General features: G+C 40.9%; 1 protein-coding gene across 5 annotated transcripts in view; it reads left to right on the forward strand.

Annotated features, from left to right (window-relative positions):
• Positions 1–26,404, forward strand: part of LOC140278577 (V-type proton ATPase 116 kDa subunit a 1-like) — a 53,558-nt gene extending 27,154 nt beyond the window's left edge. For 2 of the 5 annotated variants that reach the window (XM_072373613.1, XM_072373614.1), the window contains exons 17-22: positions 3,100–3,207; positions 4,152–4,352; positions 6,993–7,010; positions 16,965–17,082; positions 17,205–17,376; positions 25,396–26,404. In XM_072373613.1, coding sequence (XP_072229714.1) covers positions 3,100–3,207; positions 4,152–4,352; positions 6,993–7,010; positions 16,965–17,082; positions 17,205–17,376; positions 25,396–25,489 — 711 coding nt within the window. In that variant the 3' untranslated portion in view covers positions 25,490–26,404. The remainder of the gene's footprint in view (positions 1–3,099; positions 3,208–4,151; positions 4,353–6,992; positions 7,011–16,964; positions 17,083–17,204; positions 17,377–25,395) is intronic. The other 3 variants (XM_072373616.1, XM_072373615.1, XM_072373617.1) reach the window with 3 other exon arrangements.
• The last annotated feature ends 207 nt before the right edge of the window (positions 26,405–26,611 follow it).

Raw genomic sequence — 26,611 nt, forward strand, 5'->3', positions numbered from 1 at the left:
ATTTCACCAATTCCTGCTGACAAAGACCCAATCTGTCTATGTCTTACTCCAACATGCCATCACTCGAGAAACAAGATCCAAAGATACTTAAACTCCTCCACCTGAGGCTGGTACTCGTCCCAACTTGTAGGGAACACTTTTTCAGTTGAGAATCATGGCCTTGGATTTGGAGAAGCTTACTTTCATCCTGAGCTCTTGATGCAGTTGTGAACCGCTCCAGTGTGCACTGAAGGTCATGGCTTGAAGAAGTCAACAGAACATTAATAGAATAGAAGTACTTTATTCATCCCAAACTGGGAATTTACTTTACAGTAGCAGCATTTACACCCAAGTGAAATAGACATGAAAGCACCTACTATTAAGTAGCAGTATAAACAGAAAGTACAATTCAACCTTTAAGATTGTAATTACAAATAAGAGTCAAGTAAAAATATTGTCAATATACAACAAAATATGCACTTGTGCAGTATTAAAGTGTACCAGTTGAACATATGTATAACTGAGAGGTATGTTTAACAGAAAATATATCTAAAGTGCATATAGAGAATAATGAGCAGAGCTTTCAGCTTTTATTAAACATGTGGCAGGAAAGATTTCCTGTCTCTGTCCCTTCGACAGCAGAGCTGAAGCAGCCTGTGTGTGAAGGTGCTCCGCTATCTGACCACGGTGTGATGAGAGGGTGCTGATTATTATCCATAATGGACAACAGCTTATTCAATGTCCTCCACCACAGTCTCAAAAGACTCCAACCTGAGACCAAGGTCACAGCCAGCCTTCTTGATGATTTTAGCAAGTCTGTTAATGTCGCTGGCTCTGATTGAACAGAGAGTCGGCGCAACTTTGGGTGACACTCTCTCAGGGGTGGTGGGAGCACAGACGGGTGACTCTGATCCAAGGTAAATACCTGTATTTGTGTAACTCACAAATGTGTTCATACAGTAACTTGTGCAGAAGTACGCCAGGGAAAAGGTGAGGCTGATTCAGACATTTCACACTTTATGCACAGGGTTATAAACATTTGCACAGAGACAATCAGGGGCTTGTTAGAAAGATAATATTAGGACAATTACACAAATAAAGTTACTCACCAAGAAGCCACCCATAGCGCACAGTACCAGCTTGTAATCTGTTCCCAACAATTCTGTTACTGAATGTATGAATCGTGCGATGAACCAGGCCACCCCCACAAAGCACTTTCACGTCACATATGATCTGTACATTGATGGAATGAAAATGTTTCCTGTTAAAAAACAAATTCATCATGTGATGGGCTTTTATAGCACTGTGTGTGCAGTCGATAGCTCCGATTACATTAGGAAAACCGTCTCTTGCTTCAAATATCGCTTCAATGTTGGCCTGTACAAATGCATTGTGGGAATTTGATATACCTGTTGAGATGCAGATAATTCCGTCCCACTCGGCTGGCACGGCTCGGCTCAGGGTCGACTGGCACAGTCCCACTCGGTTGGCCAGCTCCCTTTGGAATGCCCCGGTTGCTCAAACCCCAGTGTGCACATCACCTGTGTGTCAGAAACCATCAGGACACAGGGCAAGTGCAAGTTAGCTGAAACGAGAGAAGTTAACATTCAAAATAAAACAGGAAGTGACGGGACATGAAACAAAACCTAAATCCTGACAGGGTGGGACTCTGATCGCCGGAGCAGGCTTGGTCGTGGCAACAGGAACTATGGTCGTGGTTGCAGGCTTGGAGGAAGAGCCCGGCGGAAAGGCCGGCTCGGACGAGGAGGAGCCCGGCTGGAAGAAGGTGGAGTCAGTGGGCTGTGCTTTGGCGGAGTCAGCGGGCTGTTGCATGGCAGTGCTCGGCTTGGACATGAAGGCAGGCTGAGAGGAAAGCGTCACAGGAGCAGGCACTGGGGAGGTAAAAGGACAGGTATGAGTCTCATGGGGCCCGACCGGGACCTCGGTCGAGTCCATGCCAGGCACGGTGGCCCGTGCAGACAGAGGAACAGAGGAACAAAACCAGGCTGTGAAATTTACCGTGAGATTAAACTAAAGCTATGGAATAAATTACAAACAAAAGATACTGCTCTGCAGGAGGATCGCTCACTGCAGGCTCGAGGATTCTGTGGCTGTGGAAACTGTGGGACAAAACTCTAGTAGTGAAGCTCATGACAAGAAACAACACACTGGCCCAAGACAAGAGAGACGCAGACTATTTGAGCACAAGGGGAGCCAAGGGGAACAGGTGGAAACACTTTGGAATCAGGAAAGACAATCAGACGCTTGACACAGGAGGAAGGCCAAGGTACCTGGAATGAGAGGGAAGTTAACATTTCAAAATAAAACAGGAAATGATGAGACAAGACATGAATCAAACCTAAATCGTGACAGGGTGTGTTAATTGTTCATGTGTCTCAGATGTGCACTTCACTCAGTCTGAGGACAAATTGTGTTCACATTTATCTATTTTAACAGTTTCCCAACATCACCTCTGTGTGTCGCTAAAGAATCAACAGCTGTGGAAAAGTACGTGAGGCACAGCACATTTCCATGGTCATTTCACTCTTGAGACATCTGATCGTTGACGTGAAAAAGTGCGTACGCCACTTTTTTGTGTGTACGCACATTTTGTACATGAGGCCCAGGTCACTTCATCATTACCCACATGGACAATGAAGTCCCCCATAAAAACAGCGGTATCCCAATCTGAACAGGAGAGAAAAACAAAGCTGAATGTAAAAAGTCAGCCGAAGGAGGGTTTATCTTAGAGGATTTTTCAGACAAACAATTCCCCAACGTGCTCTCGTTAGTCTTAATGATCACTTTGTGTAACCACATAACACATTTGTTTGTGGAGCTGTGATTAGTCAGCCCGTATTCTTGGTTTCCTGATACTTATAAGATGATCTTTTGTGTCTTGAAATCACAACGTCATGACTGCTAGATTTAAATACTCCTCAGAAAGCTTGTAGTTTGTTGATTGCCCTTATTTTTCATGTTTAGATAGATATGATACAAAAGCAAATATATGCTGTTTTTGTTCTGTAGTAAAGAGCAACGTCACCATGATCTTTACAGAGAACTATTTTTTTCTAATCACAGCAAGCATTTTCTTAACCTATGTCTATTTAACTGTAGATGGGGATCCAGGTGTTGTTGGTGCTGATTGCCCTTGCATGTGTTCCCTGTATGCTGATAGTGAAGACTATGGTGCTTCGACGTCAGCACCTATGGAAAAAGCATCTGGTATGTGGATCTGATCCCACCAATAACCTTTCTTTCAATGAATTATAATCTTTGATATAACCTACTTTTTGGCCCTGCCTTTCCATTATTTTCAATGTGCATTGTATTGTTTGAGCTGATTGGATGTGTTTCCATGACAAATGCTTAAAGCCTGCCTTGGGAATGTTCATTCTTTGATGGGAACTTTGTTAAAAAATAGAGTAGCTCAAAGATTTCGGGCACGGTAACAGCTCATTCCATTTTATTGCTCTAACTGCATATATAATGAGTTTTTGTCCTACTATTAAACACCCAGTAAATATTTATTTCACACTACGTGTGAAATGTATCCCTCATTGCTCTCAGTGGTTTTGTTAAACCTCAAATACATACAGAGCAATGGTCATGGTCATGTTTATCCTGTTTATGAGAAGACTATAAAAACATTTCTTTATTGCATAGTACACATACTGTAGCTTTGTGAAATGCCTACAGACATTTTCTCAGTTTTACTTTTCACAGGTCACGCTTAATTCAATTTCAATTGAAATTCTTTAATGGTAAACATGTTGTGCACATCACAATTTTCATTTAAGAGGTATTAATATTAACTTATCAATATTTGATATGTATTAGTTAGCTGACATTCAAGGTCAACTCCAAAGGACTATATAGCTACAGTTACAGCTGAATGTAACAAAATGGAGTCATCTTTCCTCATCAGCTTCAGCTCTGAGGTGTAACTCAACCAATGAGACCATTTTGTCATCTCAAAATGATTAGTTATGCAAGTCTACTAAGTGCTTCTAAACACCATGATGCATATAGTGCCTTTTTCAGTGGCAGTCTTCCCTCACTTTTTGAGCGTTCTGTTTTCTTAGAAAAATGAAAGTAAACTAAGAAGGAAGAATTCATCCCAAGGCCTGCTTTAAGCTAGACACAGTTCTTGTGGCTTTTGTATCTAGTCACAGAAGAGGGAAGAAACCCCTGCAGAGAATCTAGAGCAGTCTTTAGAGCAAACAGGTGTGTCCTCATCATGCACCGGACTCACCCAACAGGGCACGCAGAAGTTTGGAGGGGTGCGGGTGGGCAACGGACCCACGGAGGATGAGGCTGGCATCATGGACCACGACCAGCTCTCGCAGCACTCAGAGGATGGAGATGAGGTGAACCCTGAAACACAATGAAACATATCAAATGTGTACCTGATTTTATGGATAGATTTTACATTTTATAAATGAAATGAATGGTTTTCATTCCTGACTGTTCGGTGCCCTCGTTTCACCCTATGATTCAGAGGTGTGTCTTTTCCTTCATAATAAATCTTAGTGTTTGTGCTGTGATAACAAATTGCATAACTGGAATATGATAAGACTGTTTTCTTATCAGACATTTTCCAAGTGTATGTGATTTCATATCTAGATAGAAATTTGCATTCTGTAGGAACATACTTAGAGAAATGGTAAATGCACTTTTAAATTTGCCTTTTCATGTTTTTTTTTCCCCCTGAATTATATACTGTGCTGTATTTACCCAACCTTGGCATTTTTCCTCTTCCTTTGATCAACTTTCCCTTTTTCCCTATTATACTGACCTTTGAACTTCTAATCAGTGGCATCTGGCAGTTCTCATTAATAGGAAATGTAAACTTTGGGATCTAGTAATGGACTACATGACATTTCATAGTTGTAGAAGTGCATTAGAGTCCTGCACTTTCCACAAACCGATCCTAAACTGACCTGTAAAGATATAACGGCCAGGTTGTGGTTTCAAAATCTCTTACTACACGCCTCACATTGTACAGTACTGTGAAAAGCCCTCATTTCCTTGCAAGCAGCAATACTTTCCTGTAATATTTTAAAGTGTTCCTGATCAATAGTCCTCCAGACTTTCTGAAGGTCTTTCAGAGTTTTCTTTGAACATTGGCTGCTTTGTCACCTGAGCATTTTCAGAGGAATGTGTTTTATTTCTTTGTTAAGCTACAGAAATGGCCTTTATGAAAGGGTGGCTGTCAGGAAAGCCTTCTTAAAGAAGGGAATGGAGAGAAAAGTCTGAGGTATGCCAAATGACACAAAGAAATCTGTGGCAACAGGTCGTATTGTCATATCCAAGAGCTAAGATGGGCTCATGTGCAGGGCTCGCGGGGTAAACGTTCAACAGGTGGATTGACAATAGATGCAAAACAAGCAAAGTGGCAGTCAATTCCAAAGGGTCTGGGGTAAGATCACAGATTTCCAGAGGAAAGGTAGGTGAGTTTCAGACAAACTAGAGCAAGTCAACAGAACTTAAAGAGCTGAACCGCACTTGTGCAATGATCTAGTGTTGACTGGAGAATTTTCCACCTCCAGGTGTGTGAGCCCAGAGGGAGGGAACCGCTGGAGGAACCTTTACCCTAAAACACAATGCTAAGGTCTAACCAATTAACACACACAATCATACAGAGAGAGGAGAGAGAGAAAATGGCAGGTCAGCACAGGCGGTGCAAGGGGCCATGACACTTATGGAGGGATGAATCCTCTTCCCCAGAACCCAGACCTCAAGATTGTTGAAGCTGTCATTTTGACAGAGAATGAAACAAAAGGCATCATAGGTGCAGCTGTAGCTCAGGAGGAAGAGCAGTTGGCTACTAATTGGAAGATTTGACTCCCGGCTTGACCAGGCCACATGTCGAAGTGTCTCTGGGCAAGGATGTGTGAATGCTTAGAAGAAAGCACTGTGTAGCTTATGTGGACTAAAGCCTAGCTTATGCTTCTGTGCCAAGTCGACCGTCAATGTGGACCCATATGCCGCAGCCTGACGCACACCTCCAAAAAATCCTAACAACGTGTTGTGTTGACACGGACCACAAGGGCTGTGATTGGTCCGCTCAGAACGTAATTTCCGGCAGTTGCTTTTCCCGGTCTTAATGGTTGTATATGGCAAAGAAGCTCGTCAAATCGTAGTATCGAAAGTGCACTTGTTCATCCAGGTCCCTCAGTGGGTGAACCAGTGTTGCAAATTCACCCGTTCAGCCTCGATCAGTTAAGTGGTCGTACAGACCCCCCCGCAAACGTCTTCTCTGTCGCCTGCACTTCAACATTTGCAATAAAAGCATTTGTTCTTCAGTATTGATAAGCTCCAACTGCAAATACAGCTGCTCCACCTCGGTTGCCATTGTTTACTGTTGTTAACTGTGACCAGAAGAAAAAGCAAGGATTAACCCCTGAAACCACACAAACACACAGCCACACCCCCTAGTGGCAGAGCAACGCGTTCCCTCGACACAGAACTTCGAATGCGCACATCGACGCTGTCGACATGACGCATAAACTAGGCTTAAGATGTGCTGTGTGAATGTGCTTTGAGGGGTCAGCTAGACTAGAAAAGCACTGTACAAGTACAGTCCACTTGTCCGAATGTCCTTCAAGAAGCCTGGAGAACTATTCCTGAAGACCACTTAAAAAAATGACAAGATCTGACTGGCTAAAGTTGAATTTTTCTTCATCTACTTTCACTTCAAATTAATCCATACTGTTTCTTCATCTTTTCCTTTTGGGAAGTGCACAAACATTTTCAAAATATGACACAAATCTATGTAGATGATTGGACCAGAGAGAGACATTATTGATATGTTGCATTAAAAATCACCGGATTTATCCTATAAAATGGTCCAGACCCAATTTAAATTACAATACCTCAGAGGTGACCGTTTGAGTTTGGCCAAGGTATTGTGAATTAATTAGTATTCAAAAGTTATATGCAGGCTTATAGATTTATGCTGTCCTTGAATTTCTCAGCTAACCTTTTGACCTTTGTTTACTTTCAAGCACTCAGAGGAAGAGCCGGTAAGAGCCAAAAGCTGTCATCATCTTAGGATGTCTGAATATTGCCTTACCCAATCTGTTTTATTAAGTCCTTAATTGTCCCATCGTCCATGCCAGGCATGCATGCATGCAGGTGTGGGTGTTACAGTCATGTACAGTCATGGGTAAAGGAAAGTAAACCTTGTATTAATTCTAAGGTTTTATGTATCAGGACATAATGAAAAAAAATCATGTGGTCCTTACCAGGTCTTAAAAAGAGCTAAATACAACCTCAGATGTACAACAACACATGACATATTACATTGTCATTTATTAAACAAAATATAGGAGCAATGAGTGAAAACTAAGTCCACCCCATGATCCAACAGCCTGTAGAACCAGCTTTTGCAGCAATAACTTGAAGTATTGCTTTTCTGTATGACGTTATGGTGATCAAGACGGCAACATGCACAGATGTAGAGGTGGAGAGCTCTCTGAAGTAGAATTGTTTTCCGTTTTCTTGATTGTGTCCTTGGAATTCAACCTGCTCACATCAGAAATGATACATTACAACCGTGTATCATCTTAACCTGTGAGTCCCTGATGCAGCTATTGAGCTAATGGGCTTCTCTACACATTGCGGCAACAGGACTGAAGATTCCTGTGTGAATTTACACGAACAACAACAGGCGCACGGACACTGCCATTAGACAGACATTACTCCTCAGACCAAGAGTTGCTTGCAGTTAAATGCAGGACCTTCTGTATCCCACAGGAGATAAACAAGCAACAGACCGTATTCCCTGATGGAGTATTAATTGTGGCCAGTGATTTCTATCATGTTAACTTGAGAACTGTGCTTCCAAGGTTTGAACAACATGTGAAATGCCCCACCAGGTGTGAGAGCACACTGCACTGTATTTATTCCAACATCCCTAAAGCTTTTAGAGCAGCACTCCTCCCTCATCTTGGACAGTCCCATCACCTTTTCTAACCCTGCCCTTCAGTCCCATCATAAAGAAACGGCAACCTGCCATCAAAACAGTTCAAACCTGGCCAAAGGGAGCATCCTAAAGCATTGCTTTAATGCACTGACTGAAGTCCAAACAGAAACCATGGATGACAAAGGAGGCCCAACTTTCTCCGTGATGAGACCGTGATGGAGCCTTCCGATCTGGCAACAAAGAACTATATACCACTGTCAGACACAACCTCAAGGGAGGGATAAAATCAGTGAAAGCTGCATACAAAGTGAAGACTGAGGATCACTTCACCTCAGGGAGCCTACGTGCATGTGGCAGGGCATTCATCACTTAACCAACTTCAGGAGTAGCAGAGACTCACAACCGACAAGTAACCTCATGCTGGCTGAGAAAATGAACTGCTTCTTTGCCCGATTTGAGAGAGGATCGGACAGCGCAGCTTCGCCTCAACTGGACTCTGCTGACTGCTCGCTCTCCCTCCAGACATATGAGATAAAGCAAGTACAAAGAACCGTCAATGCCAAGACGGTAGCTGGACTTGAGCAGGCAACATTCTCCAAGACTGTGCCCATCAGCTTGCAAAGGTTTTCACATACAATTTTATCCTCTCACTGGCACATACTTACTTTACCAGTCTGCCTGAAAACTTCCACAATGATGCCAGTGACCAAGCAGTCTTCCATGACCTCCCTGAACTATGTGTTCACAGAGGTAACATGATATTCAGAAAAGTAACCAGAATTTAACGGACAAAATTGAACACAGAACAAATAAACTCTTAAAGTACCCAACAAACAAACAAAATTAAGAAGGATCTAATAAAATAAAACTAAAAAATTCATACAAAGTGCTCTCTCTTAACAAGAAAGACACATACAATATCCCAAAGTGCCTACAAACAAATATCATAAATGAGCAGGGGGCCAGCTCTCAACACAGAGTCTTTTCAGCTGCCCACTGAACACCAGGAAAAGTCCCAGGCTGGCTCCAGGATGGGTGCACCGGCAAGGTGAGGCGAGGCGAGTTATTTGTAGAGCACAATTCGTACACAAGGCAATTGAAAGTGCTTTACAGCTACATAAAATCACAAGAAGGCAAATAAAATCATGAAAACATAAAACATGATTAATTAATTAGATTAGAAGCAAAGAGTGCAGATTAAATACTTTCAGTTGTCGTTTGCACAGCTAAACAGAACTGTTTTCAGCCTGGATTTAAACATTGTCAGAGTTGAGGCCTGTCCCACATCTTCTGGACGACTGTTCCAGATTTTAGGAGGATAAAACTGAAACACAGCCTCACCTTGTTGATACCAACAGCTGGACGTTTCTTCGGCTTAGCACCAAGTCCATTATAAGTGTCTTTACAGAGTCTATGAAAAGACACAGTATCATTTAGCTTTAAGTTGTAAGTAGCAGTTTTTTAACCCTTTCCTTTGGAAGTAAACATGGACTTCTTACCACTGGATTCCATTGGGAGCGTTTCATGAAGTCCCATTTCAGTTTCTAAGGCAAAAATCCTTTCTTATAGCGCACAGATTTCTTGTTGATATGTCCGACAGCTTTCACAGGACATGTTGTAAAGTTGTAAAAAGAATAAAAATGATTAAAAAGTTTTGGTTCACTCATAATAAAAAGAATAAAGGTATTTTCAAGACTTGTGGAAAGAAGTAGAATGATTTTAAAGCGAATAAAGCAGAAAGCAGCAGGAGGAAGCAGAGACACGTCTGCACTCTTCAGACGCCGGAAGCAGCTCTCCTGTAGAAGATCTGGAGAGGAATGGACCAATCCTGGACAGGCAATGACACAGCCTCCAACGAATAAGGAATGAAGGGAGATGAACCAGTCCTGGATGGGTAACCACACAGCCGCTGAAACAAAAAAACTAGAACAGCAGACCATGGGTGTAACAGATCCACAGATGACATGGTAAACGCTGCTCTCCACTTTACACTGAAAAACCTGGAGCAGAAGGGGACACATGTAAGGATGCTTTTTGTTGATCACAACTCTGCAGCTTTGGTCAAAATAACTCAACAGAGACTTCCTCAGAACCTTGAGGAAGGCCGACCTCTCTACCAGACTGTCGAAGCCTTAGTACCACTGTTCAGGACAAAGCATACTAACATCAGTCTGGTATGGAAACAACTGACAGAGTGGCTAAAGAGGGCCATAAAAACCCCACAAAAGACCATTGGTCTCCCATTACCCCACCTTGATGACATTTGTAGATGTCACTCGTAAGCAGAGCGTGGACCACAATCAAGGACAGCTCCCACACTTTTCATGACCTATCTGCAAGTAGCATCATGAAGACACTACAGAGCCCCAGAAACTTGCTATCCAAATTGAGAAACCACTTTTTCCAAACAGCCATCTATGAACTGAACTCCCACCCCCTGCCCTGATACTTATACTTAAAAAAATCCCTAAAGCAATCAAACGCATAATGTCACATTCATTATGTTTTGATGTATTTATTTATTTTTTATGTATATTTATTATGGGCACTGGGATGAGCGGGCGGCCCATTTACAGAGGCTCTTTGCCCCATCGCAGCCGTCCCGTTACTCTTTGTGCCTGTTTCCCGATGAGCTACAGTACTTTCAAATAAAGACCACTAGAGCCAACCAAATCTTTAAGAATATATATATCTATTCAATTCAATTCAATTCAATTGTATTTATATCGCGCCAAATTACAACAATTGTCATCTCAAGGCACTTAAATAATATAGTCCAATTCAAGACAATTGGAATTCAATTCATTGTAATCTGTAGCCAAATTATATATTGCTGGCACACGAGGCACCAACAATATATATTTATAGCGGACACACGTAGCGTGATGTGATAAGGTATAAGGATTTATCTGAAAGTTCTCACTATCTGAATAAGCCTTATTTTACCTCATTTTGGGCACCGCCTTCAATCGAAGGAAAAAGACAGAATCTATGTTAAATTAATAATCAATTATTAATTAATAATTAATAAATTCCAGTCTCATATAGTCGCTACTGGTGAATTCTCGTTTTGTTGGACTCACATACGTAAAGAACACATACACAAAAAACGGTTGATTTTATATATGAATATATATGAACCATTTATTAAAATGACATGACCAAAGACATGAACCTTAAGACAACAGGATAAATGCTTTGAATATGGATGATTATATAAGAAACACTTAGTGAATTGAAAATAACTAAGGGGAGGGGATGGATGGATACCGGAATCATTCAAATAGTCTAGGTTTGTTACTATTTGAATTTAAAGGCTAACAGCTTGAATTCTCTCGAAACCCACCGCATACCGTCTGAAATGTAAGAACAGGGCAGATCTTACGGTTAGGTCAGCTCCGAACCACAGGTCATCGCCAGCGGGTCCCACTGGGTCTCTCTCTGTTCCGCGTCTCGTGGCCTTCGTTGTGGTTGACTTTCAGGGACTGCACCGGTCGCTTTCCTACACCGGAGAATGGCTTCCTTCTGGTAGCTCAGAAGACGAACGGGGTGGTGTGTCGGAATTCACCGCAAATAATGATAAAACTGTCCAAGGGTCGAGTTGGTTTTGGTTGCTGACCAACTCTGATGAGGTGAACTTAAATTCACCAAAGATTGACAAAAAGGTTGACAAGCTTAACGCTGGCTCCTTTTGGTGATCAAAAATAGGTGAGGAAGCGTACAGCAGCAGAGTTTAAAACGTGCTACAGAGAGAAGACAGGATGACGGACGAACAAAAACACAAAACGTATCTTTCTACTGCATTCTTCCCTTTCTGTCTTTGTTCGGACCTTCTTCATCCAGCTCATCTTCCTCTCCTGCCATTTCCAAAGACTCTCTGCCAGACTCTCATTCCATAATTAGAACTCTCTGCTCTTCATCTTCTCTACTGATCTGGACTTTTTTCTGGACTTTCAATATTTGCGGTTTCCGGAGTTTGATTCGCGGAGGCGGGGCATGACGTAGACCTATGCTATACTTTCAGCCAATGGTATGCCTGAAACTGTTGTGACGTCTGCCTGGGCGTATTTTGTAAGGCGACCTGCAACGAGGGTGCCTCAAAGCAACTCGACTCCTGCATTCCTCCGTCTCATAAACATTTGTTCAGAGGATTCTAAAACACCATAACTTGTTAAGATATAAAGGGTAAAGATGTAGCATAAACATAGGATATAAAGACATAAAAAACAACATAACATAACATAACATGATGGTTATGAGTCCCAAAATTCAGATGGATATCTGTAAAATTATGACGTATGAATAACAAACCAACCAGTGTTATTTTCCTGTGTTAAACACAGAATACATTAAGAAACAGCTGAAGCATTGGTTAATAGTTGCATTATTTCATATAAATGTCACATGTCATATGCAAGTTGTTGACTTAGTTTTGGGTTTAACTATTCAGTACTACTAATCACTCGGGGGCAATGTGGCTCCATAAGCTGATTAGTCATTTTCCAAAATAATAATATCTTCCGTATCGTTCCACGTACGATCATGAAAAAGGTATTAAAATGCAGCTTGTGATATCACTGAGAACATGAAAGAACTTGTACAACGATATAAAGCACATTTAATACAGTTTCAAGATTCAGCTAAAAAGTGATTCTGGGTGAGATCCTTTTGAGAGGTCCATGCAGCGACTGTCCCTGGCTTGAGTCAGAGTCAGGACAAACTGTCACCATTGTTTACTTTGAACCATATAGGGTCGGAAGGGTCCTGTTCTGGTATTCCCCAATACTCTCCTGAAAGGGTCCGTTGTTTGTTCAGCTTAGTTAGCACTAAGCTATTAATGCATTTACCTAAATTTATGGTACAGGTCTGTGGAGGGAGGGGTTGAGAAAACTCCCCCAAAATGCGTTCGTGGACCGAAGGTTGGTATAAATTTCTCTTCTTTGATGTAGAAATCCCCCATCTGGTATATCTACACTGACCATCCCCACAAAAGAATGTTGCAGTCATTTAAAATCTTAAGTTTGTATTAAATTCCACACTTGAATTCGCTACAAATCATAATCCAATTCATTCATATAGAGCCAATTCAAAAACAATATCCTAGCTAAGGAAACAAACAGATTGCACCGAAACTTGTCTTCAGTCCAATCTCCCGTCCTGAGCGTGCCTGTGGCGACTGTGGAAAGGAACGACTCCCTTTTAACAGGAAGAAACCTCTGGCAGAACCAGACTCAGGAAGGGTGGCCATCTGCCTCGACCAGCTGGGGTTTGAGAGGACAGAAAAGAGGTAAAAGAGGGGGAAAAAACACCATAACGCCATTCAGAGGATACCTGTTGAAACAGGGAAACACAAGTTAATAACCACAATAATGTCACATGTACATAAAATAATTAGAGAAATTAAACAGGGGGAAAAAGAGAGCAAAGGGAGGAAAGGTGTGGCAGATGAGGTCCCCCAGCAGTCTAAGCCTATAGTAGCTTAACTATGGGATGTTTCAGGATTACCTGAGCCATCCCTAACTATAAGCTTTATCAAAAAGGAAAGTTTTAAGCCTAATCTTAAAAGTGGAAAGGGTGTCTGCTTCCCGGACATTTACTGGCAGCTTATTCCACAAGAGACGGGCCTGATAACTGAAGGCTCTGCCTCCCATTCTACTTTTAGAAACTCTGGGAACAACAAGTAAACCTGCAGTTTGGGAGCAAAGTGCTCTGTTAGGAAAATATCTTACAATGAGATCTTTAAGATATGATATGATATGATATGAGATATGAGTTCGGTCAGTAAGAGCTTTATATGTGAGGAGAAGAATCTTAAATTCTATTCTGAATTTAACAGGGAGCCAATGAAGAGAAGCTAAAACTGAAGAAACATGATCTCTCCTGTTAGTTCTCATCAGAACTCTGGCTGCAGCATTTTGGATCAGCTGGAGGCTTTTCAGAGAATATGTGGGACAGCCCAATAATAAAGAATTACAGTGGTCCAATCTTGAAGTAACAAATTAGTTATTAGTTTCTCTGCATCACCCTGAGACAGGATGTTCCTGATTTTAGCAATATTACGGTGAAAGAAGGCAGTCCTAGAAACCAGTTTTATATGTGCGTCAAATGATAAATTCTGATAAAAAATAACTCCAATGTTCCTCACTGTAGAACAAGAAGCCAAGGAAATACCATCTAGAGTAACTGTATAACTAGACAATTTCTCCCTGAAGCGCTCAGGTCCAAAGAGAACAACTTCAGTTTTGTCTGAATTTAAAAGCAGACAGTTCTGTGTCATCCAGGTCTTTATGTCTTTAAGACAGGCTTGTAGTCTGACCAACCTATTGGTTTCATCTGGTTTCATAGATAAGTACAGCTGAGTATCATCAGCATAACAATGGAAATTTATGTCAACCTCCTTATTGTTTATTTGTATGAGTATGCGTGATGTGAATGTATACAGTTGTTGTTTTAGATGCACCAAATTTTGTTGTATGTCACATGCAATAACATTAGTCATTGTGTTCTATTCTATTCTAGTCTCTCATCAGTCTCTCACATGGTTGTGGAGGAATTTTGGCCCACTCTTCTTTCCAACATTGCTTGGTTTCTGCACAGCTCTCTTAAGGTCCCACCACAGCATTTCAGTCAGGCTGAGGTCTGGACTCTGACTGGACTATTGCAACACCTTGATTCTTTTCTTTTTCACACATTCTGCTGTAGATCTGCTGCCGTGTTTGGGATCATTGTCCTGTTGATGAGCCAGTTTCAGCCCAGCTTTAGCTGTGGGACAGATGGCCTTACATTTGACTCTAGAATACTTTGGTATCCAGAGGAGTTCATGGTGGACTCAATGACTGCAAGGTGCCCAGGTCCTGTGGCTGCAGAACCAGCCCAGATCATCAGCCCTCCACCACCGTGCTTGACAGCTGGTATGAGGTGTTTGTGCTGATATGCTGTTTGGTTTCCTCCAAACATGCTGCTGTGCATTATGACCAAACATCTCCACTTTGGTCTGGTCTGTCCAAAGGACATTGTTCCAGAAGTCTTGTGCTTTGTTCAGATGCAGCTTTGCAAACCTAAGCTGTGCTGCCATGTTATTTTTAGAGAGAAGAGGCTTTCTCCTGCAGCCCTTCCAAACAAGCCATACTTGTTCAGTTCAGTCTTTTTCTAATTGTGCTGTCATGACCTTTAACTTTTAACATGCTAACTGAGGCCTGTAGAGTCTGAGATGTAGCTCTTGGCTTTTTCACCTTGGGGTGAACTTGCTGGGACGTCCACTCCTGGGAAGATTGACAGCTGTCCTGAATGTTTTCCACTTGTGAATAATCTTTCTCTCTGTAGAATGATGGACTCCAGATAGTTTGGAAATGGCCTTATAACCCTTCCCAGATTGATGGGCAGCAACAGTTGCTTCTCTAAGATCATTGCTGATGTCTTTCCTCCTTGGCATCGTGTTAACACACACCTGAATGCTGCAGAGCAGCAAACTGACAAAACTTCTGCTTTTATAGAGGTGCTCACAGATTTTGATATTTAATTATTTGCTTTCATTAGATTATGATTGTATGATAAAAGATTGAATTGTAATTGGCCTAAATTAGACTGTATATTTGATGTGCATTGAAATTACATTAGTTACTATTATAATAGTACTAATACAATTTTGTCAAATATATAAAAATATCAGATTTTTTCTGATGTTTCTGACCTTTTATCAAATCAGTTCAGTAGTAGTTTTCAACAATGTGATGTAGACCAAAAGGCTCCCATGTTTTTACCCTTCCTGTCCACTTCATACAGGAAACATAGGCCCTGCTTCAGGATGGTGAGAACAGAAGCATTGTGTTGGTTAACAGTACACAAATACATCCCCTAACTGTTATCCTGCTGAGGGAAAAGATGGAGCAAACCAAATCAAGCCAGACATTTTAGCTCTTTGTTTTGCCGGTGACATCAAAGGTCCTGCAGAGCTGCTGTTATAGTCAGACATGACACCAGATGTGAATAACTCACATCAGCGGCTGATCTGGCAGGAAAACCAGTTGGAGTATCATTTATCACTTTCTTTTGGCATTCCTTAATTTTCAGCAGCCTAAACTGAGGATGATTACAGTTACAGCAAAGAAAATATGTTCTATTGTTTCAAACAAAAAAAACCCATACAGTTGTTGCTTATTGAAATTATTACAAGGATGAATATCATCTGTCACAATACACATCCAGCTGTAAATCTGAGAATAGTACATATATACACACCTTTTCCATAACAGCCACCTCCACTGCACATCACTGACAAATTCTGACAACTTTTTAACACCAAAACAGGATTTGCACCTGTCATCTGTCCAATCAGGGAAGGGAACAGTAGTACCCCTTCTTGAATTGAACTACGGTGGTGACTGGAGCAAAACTGAATCAACTTTAAGAACCAATCTTCTTAAAGCTGCATTCCACACATTTCACATGAAAGTCTATTTAAAGTCAGTTTACATCCTATGTCACTTGCCAGTCTGAGCATGCTCGGGATGTGGGATTAAATCAAACTGACGATTCAGTGTCATTTTTTTTTTTATTTTTTTATTTTTTTTTTTTTATCCAAATGGCATTATCTACAAATGCAGCTACAATGAGTTGAGACAATTGCATTTCATGGGGTTGATGGTGGTGATCCACTTTGAAGTGGCAGTATCTACTAGTACCTGTGTGAGTAAAGCTGAAATTAGGAGTCCTCAAGCATATGCACTGTGTTTTATTCACTGTATGTAGATTTACAGTAACAAGGTTATTACATGCACTGCAACAAGGACTACATGATTTACTTTAGATACTTGATTAGACTGGTGTCCTTGAGTAACCTGATTTCTTGTTTGATCGGTGATTACTGATTCTCTTCTTATCAAAGGTTCCAGGTTTATTCACAGCTTATTCTATATTCCCATTGAGGATGCAAAACGTCATTTTTCAGAAAAATAATGAAAACAAAGATACAGTAAAAAAAAAAAAAGTATACACAAAGATGAGTTTCTATGCTCACATGCTCTTTGCTAATGTTCTTCTCTTTCCACCACAGTTTGATTTTGGTGACGTGGCTGTCCACCAGGCTATCCACACCATAGAGTACTGTCTTGGATGCATCTCTAATACAGCATCTTACCTGCGCCTATGGGCCCTCAGTCTTGCCCATGCACGTAAGTCAGAGTTTGTAGATAAAGAACCATGTTTTACTTTTCTGTAATATACTATGCTGTATTGAGAGATACCTAGTGTATTTATTTTGATGCAAACCTTCTCGTTGTCATGGTATCTGCAGAGCTGTCAGAGGTGCTGTGGTCCATGGTGATGCACTTGGGTTTGTCCTCCCGGAGCGGGGGCGGGTTCTTTGGCTTGTCAATCATCTTTTCTGCTTTTGCCACTCTCACTGTTGCTATTCTACTCATCATGGAGGGCCTATCTGCATTCCTGCATGCCCTGCGTCTGCACTGGTTCGAAACACACACATACTCGCACATATTGACCATACAGGATTCACTGTGTATAGATGAAATACCCATACAGTGCTGTGCAAACGTCCTGATACAGTCCTCATTTCATTCTGTTGCCCTCCAAGCAGCCAGACTTTCTTATAACCTTTAAAGTTTCCTGATCAATAGTTCTCCAGCTTTCTGAAGAACTTTCAGAGTTTTTCTTTGGACATTTTCTGCTTTTTCACTCATCTTCAGTCCTTGTACCGGAGCATTTTCAGAGGAATGTGTTTTTCCTTTGTTAAGCCACTTAACTCTGACCTATGAATCATTCAAGCAGAAAAAAGGCTCCTAACTCAAAGGATGAACCAGTGTTGTGTCGACACATAACAGACAACTTAGCAAAGAAGCCATTTTAAATTGGATCTTTAGGCACTTTGTTACTAGCAGCCTGTCACAAAGACACATCATTTGTTCCCATTTCTTTAGTTGCATCTATGAAAAACAGCAAAGATAACACAGTTTGACAGACAGAAAATAGGATTTCTGCAGCAACAAGGTGATTCCCAAAGAGCTATTAGCTGAAAACTTGGCATATCTCAGCATGGTGTGCAGTGTGTCCTTAAAACATTTGAGGAAACTGGACAAGTGGAGGACAAAAGAAAAAAAACTAAAAAACTATCTACAGCAGATGAACAGGATCTGAAAGTGATGTCCTTAAGAAAGAGGAAAAAATCCAGCAAAGACCTGACACGGGACCTGAGAGATGCATCTGGACCTTCAGCTGATCCATCTACTGTTGGCCCAAGCCTCACCAGAAATGGTCTCCATGGAAGGGTGGCTGTCAAGAAGCCATTCGTAAGGAAGGGAAACAGGGAGAAAAGGCTGAGCTATGCCAAATGACACAAGAAGTGGACTGAAAATCAGTGGCAACAGGTCTTATGGAGGGATGAATCCTCCCCAGAGCCCGGACCTCAACATTATTGAAGCAGTGTGGGATCATCTTACAGAGAACGGAACAAAAGGCAGCCTACATCCAAAGAAGAGCTTTGAGATGTCCTTCAAGAAGCCTGGAGAACTATTCCTGAAGACTCCTTAAAGAAATGACAGAAAGCTTGTCTCAGAGGGTTCAGTCTGTGTTGGAGAATAAAGGAGCTCAGACCAGATATTCACTTTAAAGCTGCTGAGAACTGAACAAACTCTGTTTCTGCCCCATATTCTGTATTTATATTTGTGCAACTAGTTCGTGTTTCCTTGAAATGTATGAAGAAATTAGGGCAGAACTGTAAAACTTATATGCATGCTACTAAAACTGTAATAAGTGTGTATGTGTGCATGGTGTGCAGGTACAGGGTGTATTCATACGTCCTTCCACACTGACAGAATATATAAACACCTGTTCACCCTTTCAACCAAGTATCTGCTAATCTCTGCAGTTATTTAGCATTACATGCACACGAAGAATGCTAGCAAAAATTAGTTTACTGACTGGCCATGTAAGACTCCAGATAATCTATCACACGCCCAGGCTCCATCACCTCCTGACACTAGCTCCCACTGCTCATCCAACATGCACCAGAGTGAGTGCAGAGACAGATAAGAGACACGGCTAACACATCCCAAGCTGCTTTAGCTGGAGGTCACGGAACATCATGGGTATAAACATTAAAATATTTGGAATCTTTATTCTTTACTTTATTGTACATTTAATTTTGCTATGTATAATATGTATTTTTAATTAAGCACACAAATGGAATAGCACAGACAGTCATACATGTAACAGTACAGTAGATGTACCGATGGATCAGACGCATAATCAATAACATCTCACGATTTATAGTATATTACCATTAGTATATTTAGAAATATATTAGTATATTAGTACTACAATTAGTATTGTCATTATTATTATTAGTAGTAGTAGTATTAGACTTCAGGTTTAATCATTTGAACTGAATCATAGACTGTACGAACATCATCAGTCGAGTGAATAAGACTGAAAAGTTGGTTCAAGGCCAACAAAACACATTTCTTATTAGCTTCAGAAGCTTTATTTGCTTCTTGTAGAAGCGACGACAAAGTATCCTTTAGCTGATTATATTGAAAATGTTTATTAACAGCTTGTATTGTATTCACAATGAGAACGAAAAAGAACGAAAAAAAAAGATTTGTATACACAAACGTTTCTATGCTCACGTCCTCTTTGCTAACACGTCTCCTATAGCTAATTATGTTGAAGACATGAAACTTGCTCTTAGATTAATTTTCTAAATTTTGGGCATGCATTGACATGAGTTTATAGAAGCAGGTATATTGACCTACTATAAACCAGTTTTATGACCTGCACCTTTTATTTTCAGCTTGGTATAAACTGCATTCCCAAAGTTCATGATACGATAAGATCAAAGCATTATGATACTCTACAATACAATTTTAGTGTCAGCTTACGCTGAAATTCTTTGTGCATCATTAAAGTCAGGTTTGTCTCGAGGTAAATTCACTCGAGGTAATCCCTTCCTGAAATCTTCACACCACATTATAATGTGATGGATGGACTGGGGGCCTGTCCCGGTGTCCCCCGCCTCTCACCCAATGGCAGCTGGGATAGGCCCCAGCCCCCGACAAACCTGAATTGAATAGAGTAGCTATAAAAAAATGGATGGATGGACATTATGACGACCACACAAAAAAAAGTAAATATGTGCAACATATTTAATTCGGCAACTCACTGATCCTGTTTATGTGGCAAAAATATAGAGCAGTCCTTTAAGCCTAATACATTGAAACTGGAAAATTAAATTATGTATTTGAGGGGAGAAATTGATACTGTCCCCTTAATAAATAAGAAAAATTAGAGGTCTTAGGATGCTGTTGTGATAATCTTTCAACACATTCACATTTTAGTACATTAATAGTTATATCAATCAAATTGATAGAAGGAAATTCCTTTCTGATTCCTGCCTTACGGATGTGTCCAATTCTTTGCTTCCTGGAAATTGAACACTTTCTGGGTTTTCAATCTAAAACCTTATGTGAGAACTAATATTTTTCTTCATATTTAAGCACACACAGCTGAAGAGTTTGATGATGAATGGATGACTTGGACATATTTTGTGTAATGATAATGTTGACTTTTCCTGTCCAGAGCGTACCACATGAAGAACTATGCCAACAGAGTGTGTATCAAAGAATGATATAATCATCCCACATTTATTGTTTTACCCTAATTACCATGCCTACACACTGTAGTTCATTTGAATTGCTCCCACAAATACCAGAACATTACACAAGGAAAGATTACTGGTAAGATCAGTGACCTAAATAAATGAACTCTTCCTCATCTTTGTGTGCTGCTAGAGAAATGAAAATAGTTTAAAAAGAAGTTTGCTTTTCATCAAACAGGCATCCTTGATCTGTGTTAAATAGAAATAGAAATAGAAATAGAAAAATACTTTATTCATCCCCCAGTGGGAGAAATTCAAATTAGTTGAGTAGCTCAAAAAATTATAAATATTTACAAAGATTTACATAGTAGACAACAATAATGATAATAATAACAATAATAACAATAATAATAATAATAATAATAACAATAATAATAACAATAATAATAATAATAATAATAATAATCATCATCAATGAAGAAATAAACAAATTTGAGAAGAACATGTCAGCAGTCACTATTAAAAAGCCTTATGGCTGTGGGGACAAAGGACCTCCTGAACCTCTCAGTTCTGCAGCGCAGTGAGCTGAGCCTCTCACTGCAGCTGCTCCTCTGTCCTGCCAGGATGCATTGGAGAGGATGTCGATTATTATCCAAAACAGAATATAATTTCCTCCTCATCCGTTGCTCCACCACAGCACCGAGAGGGTCTAGCTTTCTGCCTACAACAGAACTGGCCTTTTTTTACCAGTTTGTCCAGGCGCCTACAGTTTTTGTATGTAGTGCAACTCCCCCAGTAGACAACAGCATAGAACAGTACACTCTCAATGATAGTGTGATAAAACATGCACATCATGTCACTACAGACTCTGAAGGACCTGAGCCGTCTCAGGAAGAAGAGACGGCTCTGGCCCCTCCTGTACACTGCTTCTATGTTGGCAGACCACTCCAGTTTATTATCCAGCACCACCCCCAGGTATTTTCAGGTCTGAACAGTCTGACTGGTATGGAGTTTTAGATCTCCTGAAGTCCACCACCAGCTGTTTGGTTTTGGTAGTGTTCAGGAGCAAAAAGTTATTTTTGGTCCAGCCATAGAAGGACTCCACAGGGTCCCTGTACTCCTTCTCCTGTCCACCACACACACATGCCACAACAGCTGTATCATCAGAATACTTCTGTATGTGGCAGGACTCTGAGTTGTACCTGAAGTCTGATGTGTACAGGGTAAAAAGAAAAGGAGCCAAAACGGTACCCTGGGGAGCCCCAGTACTGCATTCTAGTGTTCCAGAAAGACAACTCCCCATCCTGATCTACTGTGGTCTGGCAATCAAATAGTAAATGGTCTATAATCCACGATGTCAGGGAGGGACCCACACCCATACCTAGAAGCTTATCTTTCAGTATTGGAGGCCGTATGATGTTGAAGGCACTGGAGAAGTTAAAGAATATAATTCTCACATATGAACCAGGCACATCCAGAGAAGCATATGCCTGATGAAGCATGTATAGAATCACGTCTTCCACTCCTATGTGTTTCTGGTAGGCAAACTGGAGGGGGTCAAGATCATCAGCAAACTGCAATCTCATGCGATGAACAAGGAGTCTCTCAAAGGTCTTCATGATATGAGATGTCAAAGCCACCGGTCTGTAGTCATTCAGCTCCACCGGTTGCCCTAATTTGAGACAAGAAGTTTTCCACAGCACCAGGACTTTTTCCATCTGAAGGCTCATATTGAAGAGCCTATGAAGAGGGACTGCTAGTTGACCAGCACAGTCCCTCAGAAGCCTTGGACAGACTCCATCTGTGCCTGCAGCCCTCCCTGACTGAAGTCTTCTGAGCTCAGCTCCAACCACCTCTGTAGTTAGACACAGAGGTTGTAGCGGAGGGATGACGACAGGAGTGATTTTGCTATAAATTTTAGAGATGGGGGTGCAGCTGGATAGAGGAGGGCTAGTGGTGGGAGTTGCTGCAGAGGTGGAGGTGCAGCTGAACTGAACTGAACGCCCTCTTTTTTTGGATCAGGAGGTCTTTGACGTCACTGGTGATCCATGGTTTATTATTAGGATAGCACCTTACAGTCCCCAATGGAATCACAGTATCCCTACAGAAGTTAATATAGTCTGTGATGGTGCTGACCCTCCCGTCCATGCCAATGTCCATTTCTTCTTCCTCCAGCAGTACAGCCCAGTCTGTGACATCAGAGCAGTCTCTCAATGCATGACGCGCCTCTGGTGACCACTTCCTGAAAGATCTGGTAGTAACAGGAAGTCTTTATACACAAGGTCTGTGTGTGGGTTGTAGATAGACCATGCTGTGATCAGATCTACCCAGTGGTGGAAGAGACACTGCCTTGTAAGCCTCCTTCACATTAGCATAGAACAGATCTAATTTCTTTTCTCCACGTGTTGGACAGTCCACATACTGTACAAAGCCAGTCAGGCAGGAGGATAGAGAGACGTGGTTCCTTGTGATTGCAATGAATGCTGGGTCTGTATCCGAGCAACGGCGTCATGGATGATGTCACACGCCGTTGTCAGTGCTGCCCTTGGTGGAATGTAAACAACGATGACGACTGTATATGGGAACTCTCTGGGCGCATAGAAAGCATGCAAACCAACTGACAGCAGTTCAATGTCTGGACAACATATCCTCTCCTTAACGGTCACATTGCGGGGGTTAACCCATCTCTGATTAAAAAACAGGATAATACCCCCGCCTTTTCCGCTTACTGCTCGTACTCAGGTCATGATCCGCTCGAATGGCTGTGAAGCCAGGTATATCCACACATGAGTCTGGTGTGTTGTTGTTTAGCCAGAACTCAGACAGACATCAAACTGCATCAAGCTACACAGACGTGCAGCAGATAAGGCCGGCGCATAGCAACCAAAAAAATAAAAGCTTAGGGTTACTCCAAATACTTGGATGGAATAAAAGTTAGTTTATTATCATGATTATGAGTATTATTACCATTATATTTTTCTCTTGTACTTAAGGGCAATAAAGAAAAACTATGGAGGATCACCAGTAGTATCCTTTCAGACTCCTTTAAGAATAGGTGTTTTTACTCATTTGTAACTTAAACTAGAAGGATAAATTAAATATCATTCACAAATTAAACAAACTGAAATAGTAAACTGCAGAAAGGGGATGTCTGAACGTCTCTCTGAACCACTGGGGGAAGCTGTGGCTAGCTGCTGTGTGTGATCCTCTTTGGATGTCAGACACTTTGTTAATAATGGAGCAGTGAGTCAGCCCAGCAGCTCTTTGCTAGGGTTCAAAAGAGTAGTAAAGTCTTTTCACAGAGATGAGTGAATGGAAACAGATCTGTTCAAAGTAAGCAGCAGTCAACCTAAACACTCTGTTTGCTGTTCACGTCTCACACTCTCATGCTGATGAGCTGTCTGAACAAATACATACACATACGCACACACACACACACACCACAGTATGCTAAGCATAGCGCATGTTAAGTACACACATTTTTTCCATTTCACCAGCTGTGGGGAGAAGCAGATGGGAGGATCACTTATTTCTTTCCTCTTTTTAAGTGTTGCCCTGTCAAAGCTCTGGCAGGGCAAATATTTGCCACTGCTGGGAGACATTCCTGGGCACTCCCTTTGCTGTCTGAGACCAAGAACCCGCAGGAGCTCAAAATCTACCTTTATGCTTTTACCTCTTGAATTAAATTGTTTTCCGGAGGTTGTCAGGATTTGAGATTTACAGTATTCTGATTGCCATTAGTTTGTCAGACAATCGCTACTTGATTGTAACTGATTAATTCAATCTGCATTGTATCGAATCATACTTAATTGATAACTAATTTAATTATTTAACTAACTTAGTAGTTTAGTTTAAACTGCTGATTCTCAGACCTTAAAATTCAAATGTAGCATGGGCCTCCTCACAAACAAACCTGTTATCTAAAGGCGCAGACTTTAACCTTTAATTGTTACAGTATGTTGGCAGAAAAATATTATTTTCAGCGTGGTGAATGGTATGACAGCCACATTTTTATTTTTGTTAAATAAGAATTTTAACGATAACTATATGGGGAATATATCAGAGACAGAATATATAACTATATGTGTGTTTATCAAGGTTAAACTGCACTATCTCCATCAGGCAAGTGGGAGACAAGCATAAACATAGCATCTTACAGCACTCCTTTTCAGTGTTTTGTTCTTCCACACCATGTGTTCCAATAAGGACACCCATCCATTTTCATTGTACTCTATTTGGGCACTGCATTGACAACAATCTCTATCTACATCATAAATGTGCATCCAGTGACTCTCACATTAATGGTACAACAGAACAGAACAGGAAGAGGTTTGCACCATTTCAAATCGTAAAGATGTTTCAGTTGTTCAGCGTCAGAGAGGCGCATTAAATGGCTCATCTCACTTTGCAACTCAATACTTTGGTTTGCTGACTGCCATAAAAAAACTAATCCAATTTCCAAATCTCTTCAATGCAGTTTCATGCCATGTCACAACAAAAGTAATCTCAGTGTATTTTACAGAGAAAACAAATAAGTTAATTTAGTTACAGTCCAGTTCCGACCACATTCCTTCCAATAACTTAATGGCTCACTGCTATTCCTCCAGGTTTTAGTAATGGGACAGATGCAACACAATTATAATTCTGTGTTGTTTGTGAACAGTTTTCAGTGTAATCCTGGCAGTCTGTCTTTGTCCACATTATTGCACAGCATCCCAGAGTTTGATATTAATTACAGTTATTCTTTCACTTTGGGAATAATGTTTCACCCTGATACAAATCGTATTAGCTATGAAACACTAGGGAGTGATTGTACTAATCTATTTAACAATACACACTTCTCATTGCTTTTTTTTCTCATGACTTTTCCATTCAGGGTGGAATTCCAAAACAAGTTCTACTCAGGCCAGGGCTTCAAGTTTGTGCCCTTCTCATTTGAGAGCATCTTGGAGGGACGATTTGACGAATAATCCAGCCTCAGCCACTGAACAGCAGTCTCCATCTTCCCTCCTCACTTCTGTGTATGTGTTTTTTGTGCAGGAGCTCTATTGCAGCCCTCTGTCAGCCTCTAGTGGCAGTTTATAAAGCTTCATTGTGCATGAGCTAAACTTTTTTTTAGGCTTTGTCAGCGTGCCTGCTTCGCTTGGTGTAACACGGCTGCTGCTGTTTTTACCACCTCTGTCCTCCACAACCTTTCATTCCCCTCTTTTCTGTCAGGTGTTCATTATCTGTTATACTTGTGCTACAGAAAACATTGACATTGCAATCTATATTTTATCTTCTGTGGTCCAACCCAGTTGTAATCCACTGTTAGAGATGATAGACTTCTGTTTTACTGACTCTACTCATCAGTTTGGGTAATTAAACATCCTGAGAGATTGGAGATTTTGTTAATTTGTTGGTAGACATTTCTTGTATCCAGTAATAAAAAAATAAAGTCCTTTGTGTCTTCTGTGACTAACAGTTGAAATTAAGTTGATAATACAGGCCCTATTAACTGAGACCCCTGATTAACTGAAGCACAGTTCTACAAGAAGAGTGAGATCCAGATTGCCTCAGAGTAGGTGCCTGGTCAATCAATCAAGCTATTCAGTCTTACATGAATTCTATGGTGAAAACTAGCTCTGATCTGTCAAGAAATTACATTCACAATAAACTAAAAAAGGACTCTTCTCAAGTTCAGACTGATGGTATGAACATTATTTTTTGTTTTAAAAAAGATGCAACGAGTAATTATATGAATGTGTATTAGATGAAATAACAAAACTGTAGTCAGTGAGATGGAGATCTGGTGTGCTCAGTGCTGTGATCTGTAATTTTCCTGTGCTTATCCTATGTGACTTTTAAACCTGTTAAAGAAGTAAAGTGATGTGTTGAGCCTAAAAGTTAATTGTGCAGAATTATTTGTTATCGATCCAAGCACATGCATTGCATTTTAAATCTGTCAACTTGAATTTTGAAATTACACAAAGCATTTGCAAGAAATAATTATCCGGACAGTCACCACATCCACTGATAGAGCAGTGTGTTAAGATGCACTGAATTTAAATCTCCATCATCCATATGCTCTGAGTTTTTTCTGGTGTCCTCTC

Source organism: Leuresthes tenuis, unplaced genomic scaffold (assembly GCF_036924035.1).
Source record: "Leuresthes tenuis unplaced genomic scaffold, fLeuTen1.0.hap1 SCAF_20, whole genome shotgun sequence".
NCBI classification, from domain to species: domain Eukaryota; kingdom Metazoa; phylum Chordata; class Actinopteri; order Atheriniformes; family Atherinopsidae; genus Leuresthes; species Leuresthes tenuis.